Source organism: Myotis davidii, unplaced genomic scaffold (assembly GCF_000327345.1).
Source record: "Myotis davidii unplaced genomic scaffold, ASM32734v1 scaffold32, whole genome shotgun sequence".
NCBI classification, from domain to species: domain Eukaryota; kingdom Metazoa; phylum Chordata; class Mammalia; order Chiroptera; family Vespertilionidae; genus Myotis; species Myotis davidii.
Genome location: NW_006286587.1, coordinates 6,629,254 through 6,648,385, shown reverse-complemented (window position 1 = coordinate 6,648,385; position 19,132 = coordinate 6,629,254). Strand labels below are relative to the sequence as shown.

Here is a 19,132-nt window from a genome sequence, read left to right as displayed (position 1 = left end):
AGAAAATGAATACCAAGAACCTACAACCAAGATTACTTTATCCAGGAAAGCTATCATTCAGAACTGAAGGTCAGATAAAGAGCTTCACAGATAAGAAAAAGCTAAAGGAGTTCATCTCCACCAAACCATTATTATATGAAATGCTGAAAGGTATTCTTTAAGAAGAGGAAGAAAAAAAAGGTAAAGATAAAAATTATGAACAGCAAATACGCATCTATCAACAAGTGAATCTAAAAACCAAGTGAATAAAAAATCTGATGAACACAGTAAACTGGTGAATATAATAGAACCAGGGGGAATAGAAAGGGAGTGTACTGACAATTCTTGGGGGGTAAGGGGTGTGGGGGTGCAGGAAGAGACTGACAAAAATCATACACCTATGGATGAGGACAGTGGGAGAGGTAAGGGCAGGGGGTGGGGTGGGAACTGGGTGGAGGAGAACTATGGGGGAAAAAAAGAGGAACAACTGTAATAATCTGAGCAATAAAGATTTAATTTAAAAAAAGTTGTTGCCCAATTAGTATCTCTAGCAACCAAATTGTATAGGCAGCTAACATAAAACATGCCTCTCTCACACTTTATAGTTTTATCCCTTGTCAAAAAGAAAATTAATCACCAATGCTTTTCAAGATTAATATTTCCTTTAGTATTGTCAAAAACTAAAAATTTATACTCAGGCTGAAAGTTTATTAGTGATAGAAAAAGTGTATTGAGACAATAAGGATTCTAAAATTTCTATATTGGACAGTTTTAAGAACAGTGACTTATTAGGAAGGGGTCTCAATAGTAAAATTCCATAACATAATAATTGCATAGTAATTCTGAGTATGCTTTTTTGTTTTTACTGAACGTTTTTGCTTATTCAAGGTGTCTGGGGTTATCTACCACCTCCCATTCCACTCCTATATTCACTTCAGCACTATGGATCTAAGGATTATTAAAGCTGTTTAACTTACTATTTTATTTTCTGTTCCCAGTTTTCTCCTAGTTAGAAACCTTTATGTGGATAAAAGAGTAAGACATCTCAGCTCAAAGATCTTAAGGTAGCCCAGCCAGTGTAGCTCAATGGTTGAGCACCAACCCATGAACCAAGTGGTCACTAGTTGATTTCCAGTCAGGGCTCATGCCTGGGTTGTGGGCGTGGGGGCCTGAGGTGGGGCAGAGGGCATGCAGGAGGCAGCCAGTTGATGTTGATGTTGATTTCTCATCTTTTTCTCTCTCCCTCTCCCTTCCTCTGTTTCAAATAAATAATAAACAAACCCATTCATCTGCCCTTCATCTTCACTCTGTGAAGCCTTCCCAAAAGGTCTCTAACCCTTCCACTTGAAGATTCACTGACCCTTTGTTCTGGACTTCCCAAAGACGTGCCTCCCTCCTCTCCTCAGCACTCCTTTTAGAAAAAAAATCTGAAGGTATTTTTCCTCCCCTTTTTGACCTGGGAGACTTTGTCTCCTCCTTTATGATTATAACTAAAGACCCATCCATTCCCTTTGTGACTTATGCTCCTCTGTGGGGCTGGTGATGTAGAACATCAGCAGCCAAAGGCCCATGAAAGGGAAAATTTTCCATGGGGTAGAACTACTCCAAACTCCCTCCCGTGTCAGTACTAGGGGCAAAAGAGGAGGATATTAAGGAAGATAGTTTAATGTGGGGAAAAATTCAGCCTTTACAATGAAGTATAGAAGAGACTAAACCGACAGTTTACTCAGAAGTGAGCATTTTATTGCTAATGGTTTCTTGCTGCTCTGATGGACTTAGATCTAAGATGTTAAAGGTGGAAATGTAACTGGTAATTCTGCTGCTATGGAATTGAGCCCCCCTCATAGGATCTGGTGACGTGGTTGTACTTCCAAACCCGTTACAGAATTCAGAACGTTTTCAGATGTTTGTTTTAAAACTACAGTCTAGTTTTATGATTCGGCCAGGAAGATAAATCTTTTCTGCATGTCTGGGGAAGGCCTCTGGCATGACCCAAGCTCTGGCCCTTTGCTTTCTATGTGTGTGTGAACAATAGAGTATATGTTTGGTGATGTTTGTCCCAATAAGAAAGCAATAGACATGTTAAAGTTGAAGAAGCTTGTCTCAATCTGGGCAGATGTTTAGTTTTTAGAAATACATTATATTAAAAATGAAATGTCAGAATAAACTGCCAATTGTAACAGATTTGAAAACAAGACTCATAAGATGGTTTATGAGGGCAAACATTGCATTTGATATGTTTTCCTTTATATGTTAAAAGTGTTCATTATTTCGGAGGATGAAGGAGTAATCAGTTAGTACACTATTAGTTATGGCAGCACATTAGACTTATATGTAATATTAGTGACTACGTATGGAATCTCTAGGTCCTAGTGACTTCTGAAATTCTGTGCCCTTTAAAAAAAAAAAGCAACAACCCAAAAGCACTTTCTCTGCTCTAATACAGAGTCATAGGACTTTAAGTTTTGCCTATTTCTCAGAAACTGGAAAAAAAGAAAACTACCATACAGTTCAGCAGAATGCTGTCCCATCTCTAACAAAGAATTAAAAATTTTAATGTATATTCAATTAGCATGCAAATAACAAATTGATCCATTTCTTTAAATTTAATTAGTTAATATTATCATTAGGTTATATATAACATAGTTTATATTCCTAAGTTAACTAAGTTACTTAAAAGCTACAGAAAAAGCTAAAATAATAAATATTATTTACATTTCAAATTTTCCATGAACATTTTCAATTTACTTCATATTTCTCCCTAAAATATTTTCCTCGTAATTTTAAATCTTTCAGAAGTTATCATTGCACTTGACACGATAGAATATTTTTAATAAAATAATTAAGGATTAAGATTAACAGGCTTGGTTTCCAGTGCTTGTCCTTGCTTAGATTGATGTTCACATATATTTAAAAAAGGAGTTTAATAACTATAACCATTTTATAATAATCTGTTGACTCATGATTAGATTTTGAACAATAACCTAAAAATATTTGGGAAAATGGGTTCTTATCACTTTTAAGACCAGACTCCTGAGTTAACAGAAAGGAGAGTAAGAAAATAAATTCAATTTTCTTTCTATATACATGAGTGGAGTTGGGCTACTGAAAAACATAAGCAACTAACAAGTGACAGGCCCAAATTCCCTACTTATCTACAACATGGATAAACCATGAATACTTTAAGCATAAAATTGCTAGGCAAATTTTACCTCGCTGAGCTATATATTTACAGCAATCTGCAAAACCACCCATGGCAGCATAATGAAGTGGTGTGTTCCCATTCATTCCAATCAGTCCCATATCTCCATTGTAGGCATAAAGAAGCTTCAATATCTGTAAAACAGTGGATAATGTAGGGGAATAGGAATGTACATTTAGTGAATGAAGATTGCTCCTAGACCTGTGCTAGCCAATACATTGTTAGCCATATGTTATTACTTAAAATTAAATTGAAATGAATTAAATAGAAAATAATCTTAAAAATACAGTTTCACTAGTCATATTTAAAGTACTCAAAAGCTACATGTGGCTACTGTATTGTACTCTATTATACAATACAGACATAAAACATTTTTATCATTGCCAAAATTGCTCTCAAACAACCTTGACGCAGGGGTGGGGAACCTTCTTTCTGCCAAGGGCCATTTGGATATTTATAACATTATTCAAAGGGCCATACAACATTATCAGCTTAAAAATTAGTCTGCTATCTTTTGTCCAACACTTAATTAACTCATCCCTAATGCCTTGTCAGGGCCAGACAAAGTGATTTCACAGGTCAGATGTTCCCCACCCCTGGCTAGAGTTTAAGAAACTCTATATTCAGCTGGGGGGCTAGCATTTTGGTAAATGTAGGCCATTTTAAAAAGCATCAGACTATGGCAGACATCCTCAGAGGAGCAAATTCTTTACCAAATTTAACTTCTATTGGGATGCATATTTTTATTGCAGAGAAGAGACTCAATGAAGAAACTAAGGGTAATTATGTTAAAACTCAGAGAAAATTGAGTAGAAACTTTTGATATAATTCAGCATTTTAAAAAATAAGGCCATCTTTGGTTCCCTTTTTGTTTTTGCTGCAATGTCAGTGTACCTATGAGATAACCTTTGCTGAAATGTCCAGATAATCAGAATAGAGTTTACAATTTAGGTGCGTCATAAGACACACACACATAATCATGGTGATAAGAGTATGTCGGCATTGTTTTCCCCACAATTAGATCATAATATATTTTGAAGATTCTAATATGTAATGGAGTGCATAAAATACAGTAGACCCAGTAGGCAAAACTTTTAAGTTGTCACAGTTAAGAATACAGAAAAAAACACTACTAGTATTAGTCATGTATAAATTAGCATGCAGATAAAATTGAAGAGCTGTATGTTTTTAAAAATAATAGTTGGTGTAAAATATAATTTTAGAATTATTCAAGGAAATCAAGATAGTAATGCAGAAAAAAACCTGCCTAATTGAACCCACATTAATATTTAAAATTTTTGAGAAAAAGGAGAGAAAATTTTTAGCAACAAATTTTAAAGCGAAGAGTAGATTATTACATCAAAAAAGCCTCCTTTGGCAGCAAAATGTGCAGCCTGATGTCTCTCGTTATCAAATGCATTCACTTCACCTCCTCTTTCCAATATCCCTCGAACCAGTTCTACCACTCCTTCTCTTGCCGATTCCATTAAAGCCGTGCGACCTGTGCCCTGGATATAAAGCAGATGAAATGCTGTTTATGTTAAACGACATACTCGATATAAATATGATCTCAATCCATTTGGCCTTAGAGTCACAGACATGCTTAGTTCTCTACATTTTTATTAGTTTCATGAAACAAATAGAAAAAATGAAGCCAGTGCAATGGGTGAATATCCAAAACGTAGAATTCTAAAGTCAGAGTGGATCACACCAGATGTTCTTGTGAGAAAAATGCAGCTCTTGCAAAGATTGTAGAGCAAAAAGGGGAAAAAATATGCTAAAATTCGATTTTAGGTGTTTTCTATTAAGAAAAAAAATCTGATTTTGTCTCAAAATCACAATGAAAACATAAGAAAATTCAATAAAATTAGCCAAATGAGAAGAGGGAGCAAAATTAATAAAAAATACAGCATAACTACATATTTTCTTTTCAAAAAGATAAACTTTTATTAGGATTTAGTGATACCTTGTGTATTTTCTATAATGATCTTTTAACATTTATGCATAATAAATACCAATTTTCCAAACATAATAAGGAAAGAAGCTGTAGGATTATGGTAATATAAAGGTATTGAAAGTATATAATCTTAAAGCATTTTGAATAGAAATGAACAGTCTATAAGCTAACAGAATAATTTTTGCCATATCAAAATGCCAAAGTTACACTGGTAAGACTCTATAATTGAAAAAAAATGAGTATTTATAATCACAGGAATAGTCATACTGTGTTGATAGCATTTGGATTGGCTCCTTTTTCCAAAAGTGTCAGGCACATTTCTTTAATATCATGTGCTGCTTCGCAAGCTCTAAGGAACACCGGTTTTCCATCATAGCTACAATTGTTGACGTCTGCGCCATGATCCAGGGCAATCAATGCACAGCGATAATGCCTCTTAGTAGGTAAAATGCAGTAAAACAAAATACCTGTAGAAAAATAGAATCCCCAAAGAATACCTATGAATAGTTTCTATACATTTCAATCAGATGAAAAGGAAACATGTTCATTTTAAAATTCATAATTAGCTAGTTACAGTGATAGAGCAAAGGCATATCTGTCTTTGTTTTCCCTCTGAAATAAACTGAAACGCCAGGATAGAAAAACCAAAACAGAAACTCAGCTTGTGATAGAAAACAGTCACAAGCAGGTGTGGCTTCGAGCCTTCCCTTCTTCATATTCCGCAAAGTAGTTCAGACAGAAAATACAATGTGGGGGTAGAATATGTCCCACATGCTTCTAAGGATCCAGTAAGTATTTTTAATCATTTAAATGTTTGCTTATCCTTTAGAAACAATGTGCAGTGAGTCAAACATCAGTCTCTGGAAAATAGGATGTTAATGGCAGAGAGACTCCGGTGGAATAAGCAAAACAGTTTGGCAAGTGGCAGTCACACTGAGGGATGTGCAAGGTGAACTAGGTTCATTCATGTGGAGATGAGACACTTGGTGCCGGGAGCACAGAATGGGTTCTTTAGAATCAAAGCAATATAGGGCAGTACTAATAAGGGTATGTGTGAGACAAGATTTTATATATGTTTCAAGTTTCATTTTCTACTTCTAACTTTTCCTATGTGATTTGCCATATCGTTTTCTCAGACGCTCAACTTCCAGAACCTCGATAAGTTTAATATTAATTTGAATGAGCTCAAATTTTAACCTAACGGCTGTTAATATTTGCTTCAAATACTCACTTGACCTTGTTTCTAATTTCACCTTGATTAGTTTTAATTTTACAATTTTATTATTTTATTTTTCTTAATTGACCTTCCCCCATAATTTTACCATTTTAGATATTTATGCGATATGATTTCTCCGCCTGTTTTCCTTGTGATTTCTCTTTTTCACAGTCAAGGAGGTAAACATGTTTTCATTACAGTGTTCCCCAAAGTGTATTCAACAAAACTCTAGGTAAATAAGGTGACATAAGGAAAAACTATTTTATGGTCAAATATATATGGATAATGTCACCATCTTTAGTCTGTCTGACAAATGTGAAATCAACATGCCTAAATATATTTCATGCAATGTTTCTCCAATGAATTTGACAGTGAAACCAATGTTGCATGTACCACTTATCAACATCCCAGTGATTCAATGGTCTGTGAAACACACTTTGGAAAATGATGTTCAATAGAGCTTTGAGAGCTTCTGTTTTTTTGTTTTGTTTTGTTTTGTTTTGTTTTTAGGATATGACATTTTAAATTACATTGGGCCCCGGAATGCAACTGAAGTTTACTTTATTACGGGGTGCCGGAAAGCAATTAAATAACTCTTCCTGTCTTTGTCCTCTCCTTTCTCTTAAGCAAGTGACTGTTTGGAGAGAGTTACAAAAACACATTTTGTTCCTGTTAGAAAACATTAACATTATAAAACTGGATTCATTTCTCTACTGTGGGCTGATGATAATGGCTTTGTACTTGATGCAGCTCTTTGAGATAAGTGATGAAATCTACCAATTTATATTAAGCCTAGTAGTAATTTTCTTAGTGATTTTCGTGAAGTTATGTCAACTCTTGCTGGAACCTGGGGTGATCTGGGCAAGAAACTCCGGGACCATGGTATTGAGATGGGTTAGGGAGGGGAACAATGTGGAGGAGTGGGACTGTCTCACCTGAATAATCATAGAAATGCCATGTGTCAATCTGAAGTCAAATTATTTAAAATGACCCTAGAAAGTTGAAGTTTATGCCAGAATCCACCTTAGTCCTTCAGATTCCCAAGTATAACAAACTCCTTTCTACATCAGACTATTAAGAAGACACAAAATCCTTCTGAAATCCTAAGTCTAGCACTACTCCCAGTTCTAAACTGTAAAAAAGAATAAGAAATGCTCTCCCTCGTTTGGTCTAAACAATATTTCATAATGAATGATTAGGATTACAATAATATTAATGTGTGTCATTTGAAAATTCTCCATTTAGAAAAACCATCTAACAGATTAATCTAATTTTTTTAATGAAAAAACTATCAGATCTGGTTTCCCTAAGATTTACCTACACCATTTTCAAATTATAGGGAGTTGATATTCTTAGGTGCAGGAGTAATTCACTTCTAAAGTTGGAAAGCAAAAAACTTCACTTTATTGATTTCTGGCTATAAAAAGGATTGCATCTGCTAGATAGAAGGTTGGGGTTTTTACCTTTTCCTTCGTTATCAACTAGAGTCATATCCGCCTTTGCCTTGGCTAATATTTCCAAGGACATCTCATGGCCCAGTTCTGCAGCCCTCATTGCCGGAGTACAGCCCATTCGGTCTTTCACATCAGGGTGGGCACCAAGGCTAAGGAGGAAGCTGACCATGTCAGTGTCATTGGAGACCGAGGCTAAGTGCAGAGCACTCTGTCCATCAATAGGATCTGTGAAATTGATTAGTTCAGGGTAACCAAGTCTGGTCAGCTTCTCTATCTGCTTCTTGTCTTTGTTCCGAACACACTGAAGACATTTGTAGATTTGCAGGTTCTCAAGTCTCTTATCTGCTAAAGCCATACTTGACCAACTTCTTGAAAATGCTTTTGTGGACCAAAGCAAATACTAAAGCAGAAACAAACAAACAAACAAAAACAAAAAAAAACCACACATACAAAAACAAAACAAAACATGGAGCTCAAAGTTAATTATGTCACCTTGATTTTGATTAAATGATAATATTTTAAAGCTTCTCCAAGAAGCGAGGCTGTTTCTTATTATGGAAATAATATATGGAAATATTATTACCACAATTTATTGCAACTGATTTCATGAAAATAGAAGTTACAAAATACAAAAACCTTCAACTAGTATAAAGTTAAAATATTTCAAAACTAATCTTTCATCATAATGAATACTATGCGGTTTTCCTGTTATCTCTAATTTTCCCTCCTCGATGCAAACATCCCATTTACGTACGAACAAGGTGAGGCTAATTAAATGGCCAAGGTAAGGAATTGAGCTCCCCACTATATAGCTCTGTACTAGCATGTCCCCCCAATGTAGAGACCATATGGGTTTTAGTCGTTAAAAAATGTGATAAAGAACATGCAGCATTTTGAGATGCTCATTATAAACAGGAATCTACTGTGCTCTGTGAAATACCAAAGAGAGATAGGCAATTCTTTTGTCATCTTATGTGACGATGAGGTAACAATCTTTTGAACCGAGGGGTAGGTCAGACTAGGTACTCCCAGCATGCTTTCCTCCATATTTTTTTCTGGGGTTGGAGGAACCTGTTATCATATAGGAAAACCATTCAGATGGTGCAGTGGTACTATCATAGGCCAAGTCATTGTCACAGCCCCTAATTTGTCTCACTGCTTCCACAACAGCCTTCTAGTCCAATCTCTATTCAATCCCCAGGAAAAAAATATTTTACAAATGTAGATCAGATAAGATCAGACAAGTTTCCACCTCAACCTTTGAATGGGGCTTCCCCTTTCATCTCCTGTGATCAGAATTGGTCTGCAACCCAGGCTTAGCCTGTGTGAGGGAACACTCTCCCCAGAAAGAGTGAATGCCTCAAGAATATGCTAAGAGACATCAGCCACTCAGCATCCCGTGAACCATTCTGCCAGAACTGTATGGAAAGGCAGCTCTTTCCACTAGTGGTTAAGCAGCAGGGTGTGGGGCTGGGGCCGTCACAGAGAGCCTGCAGGAGACACTGAGCTGGATGGCAGCATCTACATCCAGGACCCAGTTGTGGTAGGAGTCACCTACCGCTTAAATGTTCAGGGTTGCATGAGCAAAAATACCCTTCCCCAACCTTATTTTGGTAGAAGCCAGTTGGCTGGGTTCCTTTTATTTGTAATGGAAAGATTCAACCTTACTACAAAATCTGGAACTGGACTCTCTTTTCCCTACCACAAACCTGCTCCCTTATCTACATTCCCTATGGCAAAGAGTGGTACCATTGACCACCTGTTTCCTCTTTAACTGTGTCTTTCTAGGCAACCACAACATCTCCATTGCCTGTTTCCCTCCTACCTCCCCATCCACTGCTTAGTCTCCTTTGCTGGTTCCCCCTCTTTCTGTTAGAAGCCTAGTTGTTGGAGTACCCAGGACTAAGCCCTCAGGACCCTTCTCTATTCTCAAACACCCCTCCCCACCCCGTGATCTCATCCAATGTGATGAGATCTTTATTCCAATTTGCAGTTTCTAATTGTTCACTCAAATGTATACAGCCATCTCTGACTCTCCTCAGAGCTCCAAAATTATGTGTCTACCAGTCAACTCTTCATTGTCACTTGGATATTTAATAGGCATCAAAAATGTAACACAACTCTTGCTATCACCCAGACTTCAATAGTTCTCCTCATTTCCAATACTGACATCACTATCCATCTACCTACTCAGGTAAAAAACTAGGAGTTACGCTTTGTTCTTTCTTTCCCTCACAGATCCCTATTATTCTGTCAACTCTCCCTCCTGACATCAACTTTCATTGGTACTTCCCTAGGCCAAATCATTGCTATAGCTGCTAATTTGTCTCATTGCTTCCACAACAGCCCTCTATGGTTCATTCTCTATTCAGACCCAGAAACATCTTTTTAAATGTAGATCAGATAAGACCAGACAAACGCCTCGCCCAACATTGTAGTATAACTATTTTTAAACATAAAGAAAAACTGAACACCCATGTATCTACCATTGAGATCCTACCATTAATGCTTGACTTGCTTTATTGCATCTCTATCCATTGTATTTTTCTGATCCATTTCAAAATAAATTGCAGACATGTTTCAGCATAGATGTCCTTAATTTTTGTTTAATATTTGTTTATAGCTCTTTTTTTAACCTTTTGAATATGCAATGAAATGTATAAGTATTAAGTGTACCATTCCGTGAGTTTTGAAAAATGCATATGTCTATGTAAACCAATCTCCTCTCAAGATATAGAACATTATCTCATGCCAGAACATTCTTTCCAGACCACCTTTTAAAAAAAACATTTCGCCCTAACTGGTTTGGCTCAGTGGCTAGAGCGTCAGCCTGCAGACTGAAGGGTGCCAGGTTCGATTCTGGTCAAGGGCAATATACCTTAGTTGTGGGCACATCCTCAGTAGGGAGTGTGCAGTAGGCAGCTGAATTGTTGTTTCTCTCTCATCCATGTTTCTAACTCTCTATCCTTCTCCCTTTCTCTCTGTAAAAATCAATAAAATATATTTAAAAAAAACATTTCAATATCTTTTCATTGTTATCAGAAAAAACCACACACACTCTGATGACCTATTCAGGTCCCTTTTCCAGACCCTCAGACTTCACCTTCAATCTCCCTTGACATAGTGATCTCCAGCTACACTGGCCTTCTTTCTGTTTATGGAACAAAAGCTCATTCCTGTCTCTGGAATGTCTTGTTCCCTGAGCCTGGAGTGCCCTTTGGTCAGAATTTCCTTTGATTGGCACTTTTCACCATTAAAACTGATGCCACCATGTTACTTCATTCCTTGGGCTTACTTTCTTCATAATGAAATGAAACATTTCTCTATATAACATTTCTATCAACGTATATAGATATATTCAATTTATATATTGTGTATCTTCCCCACTAGTATGTAGCCTCCATGCAACAGCAGCTTTATAATGACCACTAGAGGCCTGGTGCATGAAATTCATGCACTTGGGGGCTGGGTCAGGGAGGGGTCCCTCAGCCAGGCTTACACCCTCTCACAGTTCGGGAGACCTCGGGGAATGTCCAACTGATGGCTTAGCAGGGAGCGGGCCTAAGCCGTCAGTCAGACATCCTTACCACTGCCACAGAGGCAGGAGAGGCTCCTGCCACCACTGCTGCACTTTCCAGCTGCACACTGACCACCAGGATGAAGTTCCTGCGTTAAGCATCTGCCCCTTGGTGGTCACTGCATGGCATAGTGACTGGTCATTCTGCCATCTGTTCAGTTTGCATATTAGCCTTTTATTATATAGGATTACTTCTACACCAGTCAGAACCTGACGCGTATGAGGTATTCAATAAATGTTTGCTCAATAGATAACCAAGTTAGAAGACTGAACAGAGAAAGGAATCAAAGACAATTCCTAGGTTTCTGGCTTGAGCAACTGGCTACCTGTACCTGAGATGGGTAGCTCAGGATGGGGTCCAGGTTGGTTAGAGTGTGTAGCTGGTTGAGCTTTGAGCATGCTGAATTAGAATCCACAAGGCAATAGGATACATAATTCAGGAGAGAAATCTGAGCCTGGTCTATGCGGAATTATGAGGTGGTTGCAGGGAAACATGAGACTGGGTGAGAGCAAAGAGGAGTTTCTTGTGACCATCAACATCAGATGTGTGCTGTTGTCTTGTCCTCCCTTTCTCCTCACTCTTCTGCCTGCTGATCATTCTTTGTGCTTCTTCCTTTCCTGCTGGGACACCAGCCATCATGTGACTTTTAGCTTTAATGCCCTGTTTGGTGTAGCCCCTCTCTTCCCTTCTAATCTGTTTATAATGTGTGGTGAACTAGGAAACCAGATAAGAAAGCCTATTAGAACCGTGTGTATAAATAGGCCCCCAATAAGTCCTAAACTTCCTCAGAAGTCATCTACTTGACCTCTTCGGCGTGCTTGGTGACATTTATTTTAACTACTATTTATAGCTGGTTTTATCAGTCAGATGCTAGTTAGGTGCAGTGTCATCATACGGTACATCCTACACAGAATAAAATATGATGTTCCCCAATAGCTTATTGATTGTACTAAATCAATGCCACCTCATTGGTGTGAACAAAGACTTCCAAATCAGTGACTTCATTGTTGTCTCTGATCGCTTCTTTGGGATGACAGCTCCCATCCCAAAGAATTAGCAGCATGTGGCATCATCTAATCAAGCTACCAGGATGATTCAGCAATCTGTGGACTAGTTCTGTGGTTTGTGTTCTTTCCAACTAAAATCCCAAAATGCTGGGGAGAGAACAGTGCCCTATGCACTGTCCTACACAACCAACATCCACTACTGACCAAGAGCCTCACCCGACTGAAGAAAATAAGAGAAATCCTGCCCTCTAGTGCTGGGTTCCTTATAAATGGTGTAGTATCTTTGATCCTAGGAGAGTTGCCACATATATGCACACCCCAGCATGCCTACTTTACCTCAGCATGGCCCTGGGGCACTTAGGCATACCCTCATCTATACCCTCATCTAACCATTTATGTGGCCAAGCACAGAAGAGTGGGACAGAACAGGATTCCTTCACTTGTGGTCCATGTTGGATCGGAAAACTCTAAATATGAAAATCTGTGGGGGTTGAGGGGGAGGGGATGCAGGTGCATTTTTCCTCTGGGGGAGAGACCCATGGAGCTCATGAAGTTCTCAGAGGAGTTTGTGAGATAAAGGTGCTTGTTAGAAAGAGGAATGGAGGGAGACATACTCGGAAGAGTAGAAAGACTGTAGGAGTGGCGGTGGAGGGATCTATTTTTGTGATCTGTCCTCTGCATTATAATTTATACAAACTGGTTGGACAAACGTGGACAGTTACTTATGGAGTTTGTGCCTCAGTCTTTTCATCTGTGGAATGGGAATAACTTCACGGGGATGTGTGAAGAGGAAATGCGCTGATTTTGTAAAGTACTTAGCAAAGTTTCTCAATACAGGCTCGCTATGAATAATCAAACTTCCCTGGATCTCAACTCACCCACACCCACATTGGGGATGTGTGTGTCTTTACTGTCCCTTTCAGTTTTAAGTCTCAGAAGAATCCAGAGGGGAGGGTGGGTAGAATCGAATTTCAAGGGAAAGATGCTAGCTAGGCTCACCTCTCAGTCCTGGGGGTGATCAGGAGCCGCGGATGGCCGACCCCTTTGCGCTGCGACCCCGTTGCGCCTCGGCCTGCAGGGGCGTACGGTGGACCCAGCTCTGGTTCTCTGCTGCCTGGCACCGGCCCCAGCCACGACCTCGGGCTCCCGGAGCCAGGCTTGGGCAGCCAGCGGTGAATGGTGTCCCTTCGGGCAGAGCAGGCGAGCAGGCGCGCGGGGCTGCGGGCAAGGGTGTGTGTGTGTCCATGGGCCCCGGTCCGCCCAGCACGAGCGGGCGACCACGTGAGCGCAGGGGGCGGGGCAGGAGCCACCCAGATGGGTCGATTGTGAGCTTTGGCCACGCCAGGCGCGGTTGCCAAGGCAACCTCCCAGATACGCGGAGGGGCGGGGCGGGGTTCGTCTCCGCCCACCCCTCTCTGCTAGTCCCGCTGAGAGCCCTTAGTCCCGCCAGGTGGCAGGGTCCCCCGCCAGGATGCTTGGATGCTGGAGGTGGGTTCAACACTCCAAACCTGGTGGACGCAGGGGTGGTGCGCCCAATGCTAAAGTAACCAGGACAGGAGTCCTCCTTTCTTTCATCCGCTTCTCCGACTTCATTAAAAATAATTTAATTAGGAGAGATCAACCAAAGGACTTGTATGAATTTTTTTTTACTAGGGGGATGAGGGTGCGAGTTGGAGGGTGGGGGGCCCATGGGGTGGGTAAGGACACATATGTAATACCTTAATCAATAAAGAGAAAAAAATGAAAAAATAATAATTTAATTAGAAACATAAAGGTCATATAGTAAAATAAAATAAATAATAAAATAATCTAAAAAGTAAAGTTAAAAAGAAAGGACAATCAATCTATACATATAAAAGGCTGAGTGACTGACTGTACGACCATCCGACCGTCGACTGACCAACCGGACAGTATGTATGATATGCACTGGAAATTTAAACCTAACATTGACTCACACATGCACAATATTTGTCCCCGTCTGACACTGGCCTCCCATTTAAATTAATTCGAAGACAGTTTCCCGTGATGCCAGCATTTGCGATGACTATTAATAAATCACAAGGACAAACTCTAGACAAAGTAGAAACATTCCTACCTGAACCCCTTTTTGGACATGGTGTTATGTGTTGCTTTCTCTCGAGTTCAATGAACAGGTGACATTAAATTTGTAAATACTTCACCACAAGGGAAATCTGAAAGTGTTTTTGGTCTTAATGTGGTATACAAGGAGATATTAGAATAGGTTTAATCAATTTAGCAGTCATTGTTTTTATCAATGTTGTTTTTATGTCATGTTTTTGTTGTTTTTATGTCATGTTTTTGTTGTTTTTATATCATGTTGTTATTGTTTATTTATTAATCAATTTACATACTATTTTCACATACATTTTACTATCTTTCTTTCATCTCTGACACTTCTATTATAGAGAAAGGGCGAATAACGATATTAAAATATTTCTTCTAACTAATTTCATTTCAATGTGCATGGATCTGTGCACTGGGCCACTAGTTATATAATAAAATGAAAAGTGAATCTACTTGTCAGAGATGAATGCTGTAGATTCTTCTACATCTACCCAGAAACTTTCTTTGCATACTCCAGGATGCATATATGCTTAAAAATATTATATACAAATGGGAACAAATATATAAAATATATCATTTTCTTTTCAGGTCTGCAAGTATGCCTTAACAGCCCAACCCCCAACATACACACTTTTGGGGAGACAAATTCTTTTTTTTAATCTTTTTATTTTATTATTTTTAAATTTATCTTTATTGTTGAAAGTATTGCAGATTTCCCCATTTTTCCTCATTGACCCCTTCTAGCCCATAGCCTCCCACCCTCCACTCCCCAAGCCCTCACCCTGTTTTGTCTGTGTCCATGGGTTCTGCATATGTGCATATAAATTCTTTGGTTAATTTCTTCCCACCCACCCCTAAAACCCTCCCTTCTCTCTGAATTCAATAGTCTGTTCCATGCTTCTATGTCTTTAGATCTATTTTGTTCATCAGCTCATTTTGTTCTTTAGATTGTACCTATGAGTGAGATCATGTGATACTTGATCATGTCTTTCTCTGACTGGCTTATTTTGCTTAGCATAATACCCTCCAGGTTCCTCCATGCTGCCTCAGGGGGTAAGAGATCCTTCTTTTTTACTGCTCCATAGTATTGGGGAGGCAAGTTCTTACAGCTTTTATTTATTTTTTATATGGATGTAAAACATACCTGCTTTTAAAAATAGTATGCAATAGCTTCTGAATAAAAGCAATAGTTCCCTCACTCCATTCTATTCTATTTGCTACCCAGACACTTTGTTTAAAAAAAAAATGTTAAAGACTATTTCATGAACATAGAATACACTGTATTTAACATAGGAAAAGTATGAGGGAGCAAAGTACAGACACCAGGGCTAAAGAAAATTCAGGCTGCCTCTGCTCTGGGTTCCGTGTCTTTCTCCCCAAAACTGTCCCCCTTTTCTTGCCCTCAGAGGTAACCACTATTCTGAATTTTATATTTATCACTCTTCCGCCTTTTAAAAGTGTTTTTGCTCCATAGGAATGCTTCCTTAAAATATGTGTATTTCGTATTGTTATGGATGGACATTTGAGATGGATATTTGCTAGTAAATGCAGTGCTGCTATGATCATGTTTGTACATGTCTCTAGATGTACTGGTACAAGCTCAACAATTTCTCTAGGGTGCATGCCTTGAAGTGAAATTTCTGGGTCATAGTTGTTAATAATATCAAGATAATGTGAACAAGCTTTCCAAGTATATATAGCAATTTAGACTTTCATTAACAGTGTATGTCTTAGCCCAAACTTGCTTTTGCCACACTTTAAACTTTTTGCCTATCTAGGGGGTATAAATTGTCATTTTGTGATTTTATTTTACGTGCTCTGATTACTGATTATTAGTTTGAGAGCTTGGTTCCTCAGGGATACTTGAGTGTAACTTTATTGCAAGTCACACTGTTCACCCTCAAGTACATACCACAAAACTCTTTGATTATTTTAACAGAATCAGAAAACTATTTCTTGAATTACTGTCTCTTTGTGTAGGACAAGTCTCACATTTGAATTTGGCTTGTTGACCTAGTGGGGTTTGATAATGAAGAAAAGTAAAATACTCAGGTTACTTGGGTCTCCGTTTGTAAAATCAGGATAATATGAACTGCCCTTAGAAGCCATAAAGGAAGTAGGCATAACAATGCATGATCTCATCTCGGCTCCTGTAGACACATGTGATTGATTCTTGGGGAATGCTTCTATAGTTGAATAGTTGAAACATTGTATTAGAGGTTTTTCAGTGGATATGAAAGTAATGCTCTTTCTCATTCGGAGACAAGGTTGATAGCAGTGGTAGCATTGTTTAACTCTGGAGAAGGTTCCTAAAGTTACTCGAGGATCTGGTAGATCTGGGAAGAAACACACCTAGAAGAAGGGAATAGATTAACAATGTGCAAGTTGTGCTTGGATGTATCAGAACTGTGGGTGCAAATATTTTGAGAAGTTGGGTAAACATTTGTTAGTTGATTGAGACCTTGGAGATAAGCAAAGCCGTCTGACTCACCTAATGTGGTTTCAGGGAAATGTACTCTCTCAGTTTCCTGAAAACTCTTTGGTGCTATGAGCAGGTAGCTGAAATGTAGCTTCACACACAATAGATCATTACATTTCATTTCAACCTTTTGGTAGCCTATGGAGGCTAGTTATGCTGAGCTACTTACATTTACCAACTTCCTACTAAGGAGGAAATAGCCATAACCTGGCTAAAATTATAGAAATCCTACAAATTAGTAAACAGACACCACCTTTCCCCTCTTTCACCAAGGTTGCAAAAACACTGCAAAGTTTCTTACTTGAACTTTATTTATTTGCTTAATTTGCCCTTAGCCCTTTGGCAGTACAGTTATTCGAACTTGGGCAACACAAAGGAAGAATGGGAGTAAAGGGCAGTAATAGTCATCACTGCCTAAAATGAAGAGAAGTGACAGAAAGGTTTTTTCAGTTCTTACCAACACGAACTAGGAGACAGATAAACACATGGGTTAAATTCTCTCCCAATGATCTAACTTGTGCTTTCATCTTTATCTCGTATTAAATTACATTTTATCTTTAAATTACAACTGTGCCAAGAGATCGTACATTTAATACTTCTTATGTTGACCCCAGACCTCCTGCAAAATGCTTGGTACACAATAGTAATTTTGATGAATTGCCTCACACATCATTATAAAAATTGTCACTAAAATCCAGTAATAAATGGCATTAGCTACCAGAGCTCTTAAATAAGAATTTACTGGCCTGAAAAGTAGGCCAGAGTTTCATAACAGTCGCTATATTTCTTAATTTAAATGTGAAGTGAAATATGAATTAGTAACTGGTATAGAATGCTAGTGGCTGATGGTATATTTAATTGTGGCTTTTTAACCAAAATGTTTACTTCATCTTTGGGAAGCATCATGTTAGTAGCTTTTCTTGCCAATACAGTGATTTTTATAAATTATTAGTGTGAAATTGGGAAAAAAATAAAATGAGTATAAAATGCAGAAAACAGTTAATTTTGGGAAGACATGTATAAATATCATTTTAACTAACTCCAAGAGGTTCTCAGTATAAGTTGTTTGAACTGCATTTTTGTTTCATTTGTTTCATTAACTATTGTTTGTTAAAAGCACATTGCAAGTGGAGAGAATATGTTATCACTATAAATGTTGTGTTGTATTTGAACTATAGCTGTAACTAAGAATAAAAATATCACACCTGTCAGCCTTCATCCTAACTCATATTATTGAGATTTATGAATGACTCTATAATACATAGCTCATAAAATTAAATGATATATTTGGATATGATAGAAATTCAAAATTATCTAATGTAGATACAAATTAAAGAGAAGCTAGGGAAACATAGTCCAATTTCTACATTACCCAGTTGAGGAAACTGCAAGTTAAAAGATTAAGTGATTTATTCAAAGTCATGGAGCTAATTAGTGTCATATTTGGAACTAGAAAGTAGAACAGGATGTAGTAAACATATTCATTATAAGGTATAACTGTTGTAATCATTATTCTTATATTAAAAAATGAAAAAAAATACATGAATACATGGAAATGAAATGGAGAATTGACCATTATCAATATAATTATTTCAAATGGTTAATTATACACACAATTCATGTAAAAGTCAACATTGTAGTTTTCTTCTAAGTTAAATGAATACTTGTCCTAGTTTTCCATTGAATAGAAATTAAAAGAGAAAGACCCCTAGTTATATTATCTAGTTGCTTCCTCTTAAAGCATTTAATTTATCCAGTTAATTAGCATCTTTGGTCCTTTAGCTGTTTCCTGTAACTGTGCTGCCTAAAGTCACTTCTTTTGGTAGAGCAAGCAGCTATATGGGACAGATTTTGCTAGTGTTGTGTGGAATGTTGTTTAGGTTGACTTACCGTATTTGCCGGCGTATAAGACGACTGGGCGTATAAGACGACCCCCTAACATTTCCACTCAAAATACAGAGTTTGTTATATACTCGCCGTATAAGACTACCCCCTCTTCCGCACACCTTCCACACACCAAATAAAAGGTAAAACAATATCAGATTTGATTTTAACATTTTAATTTATATTCAAATGCTTATGACATGCAGGAAAACTGTCACAAGGCTGTATGTAATCAAACATATACATAAAACAGTGCAAGTTTATTACCGGTAAACATACAGGTAATTCCAG

General features: G+C 37.9%; 1 protein-coding gene across 1 annotated transcript in view; it reads right to left on the bottom strand.

Annotated features, from left to right (window-relative positions):
- ANKEF1 (ankyrin repeat and EF-hand domain containing 1) overlaps positions 1–13,659 on the bottom strand; it is a 26,242-nt gene extending 12,583 nt beyond the window's left edge. Inside the window, exons 1-5 of the mRNA XM_006758085.2 lie at positions 13,393–13,659; positions 7,818–8,208; positions 5,406–5,605; positions 4,540–4,689; positions 3,192–3,315 (exon numbers count right to left, since the gene is read on the bottom strand). Coding sequence (XP_006758148.1) covers positions 3,192–3,315; positions 4,540–4,689; positions 5,406–5,605; positions 7,818–8,163 — 820 coding nt within the window. The 5' untranslated portion in view covers positions 8,164–8,208; positions 13,393–13,659. The remainder of the gene's footprint in view (positions 1–3,191; positions 3,316–4,539; positions 4,690–5,405; positions 5,606–7,817; positions 8,209–13,392) is intronic.
- Positions 13,660–19,132: the final 5,473 nt, after the last annotated feature.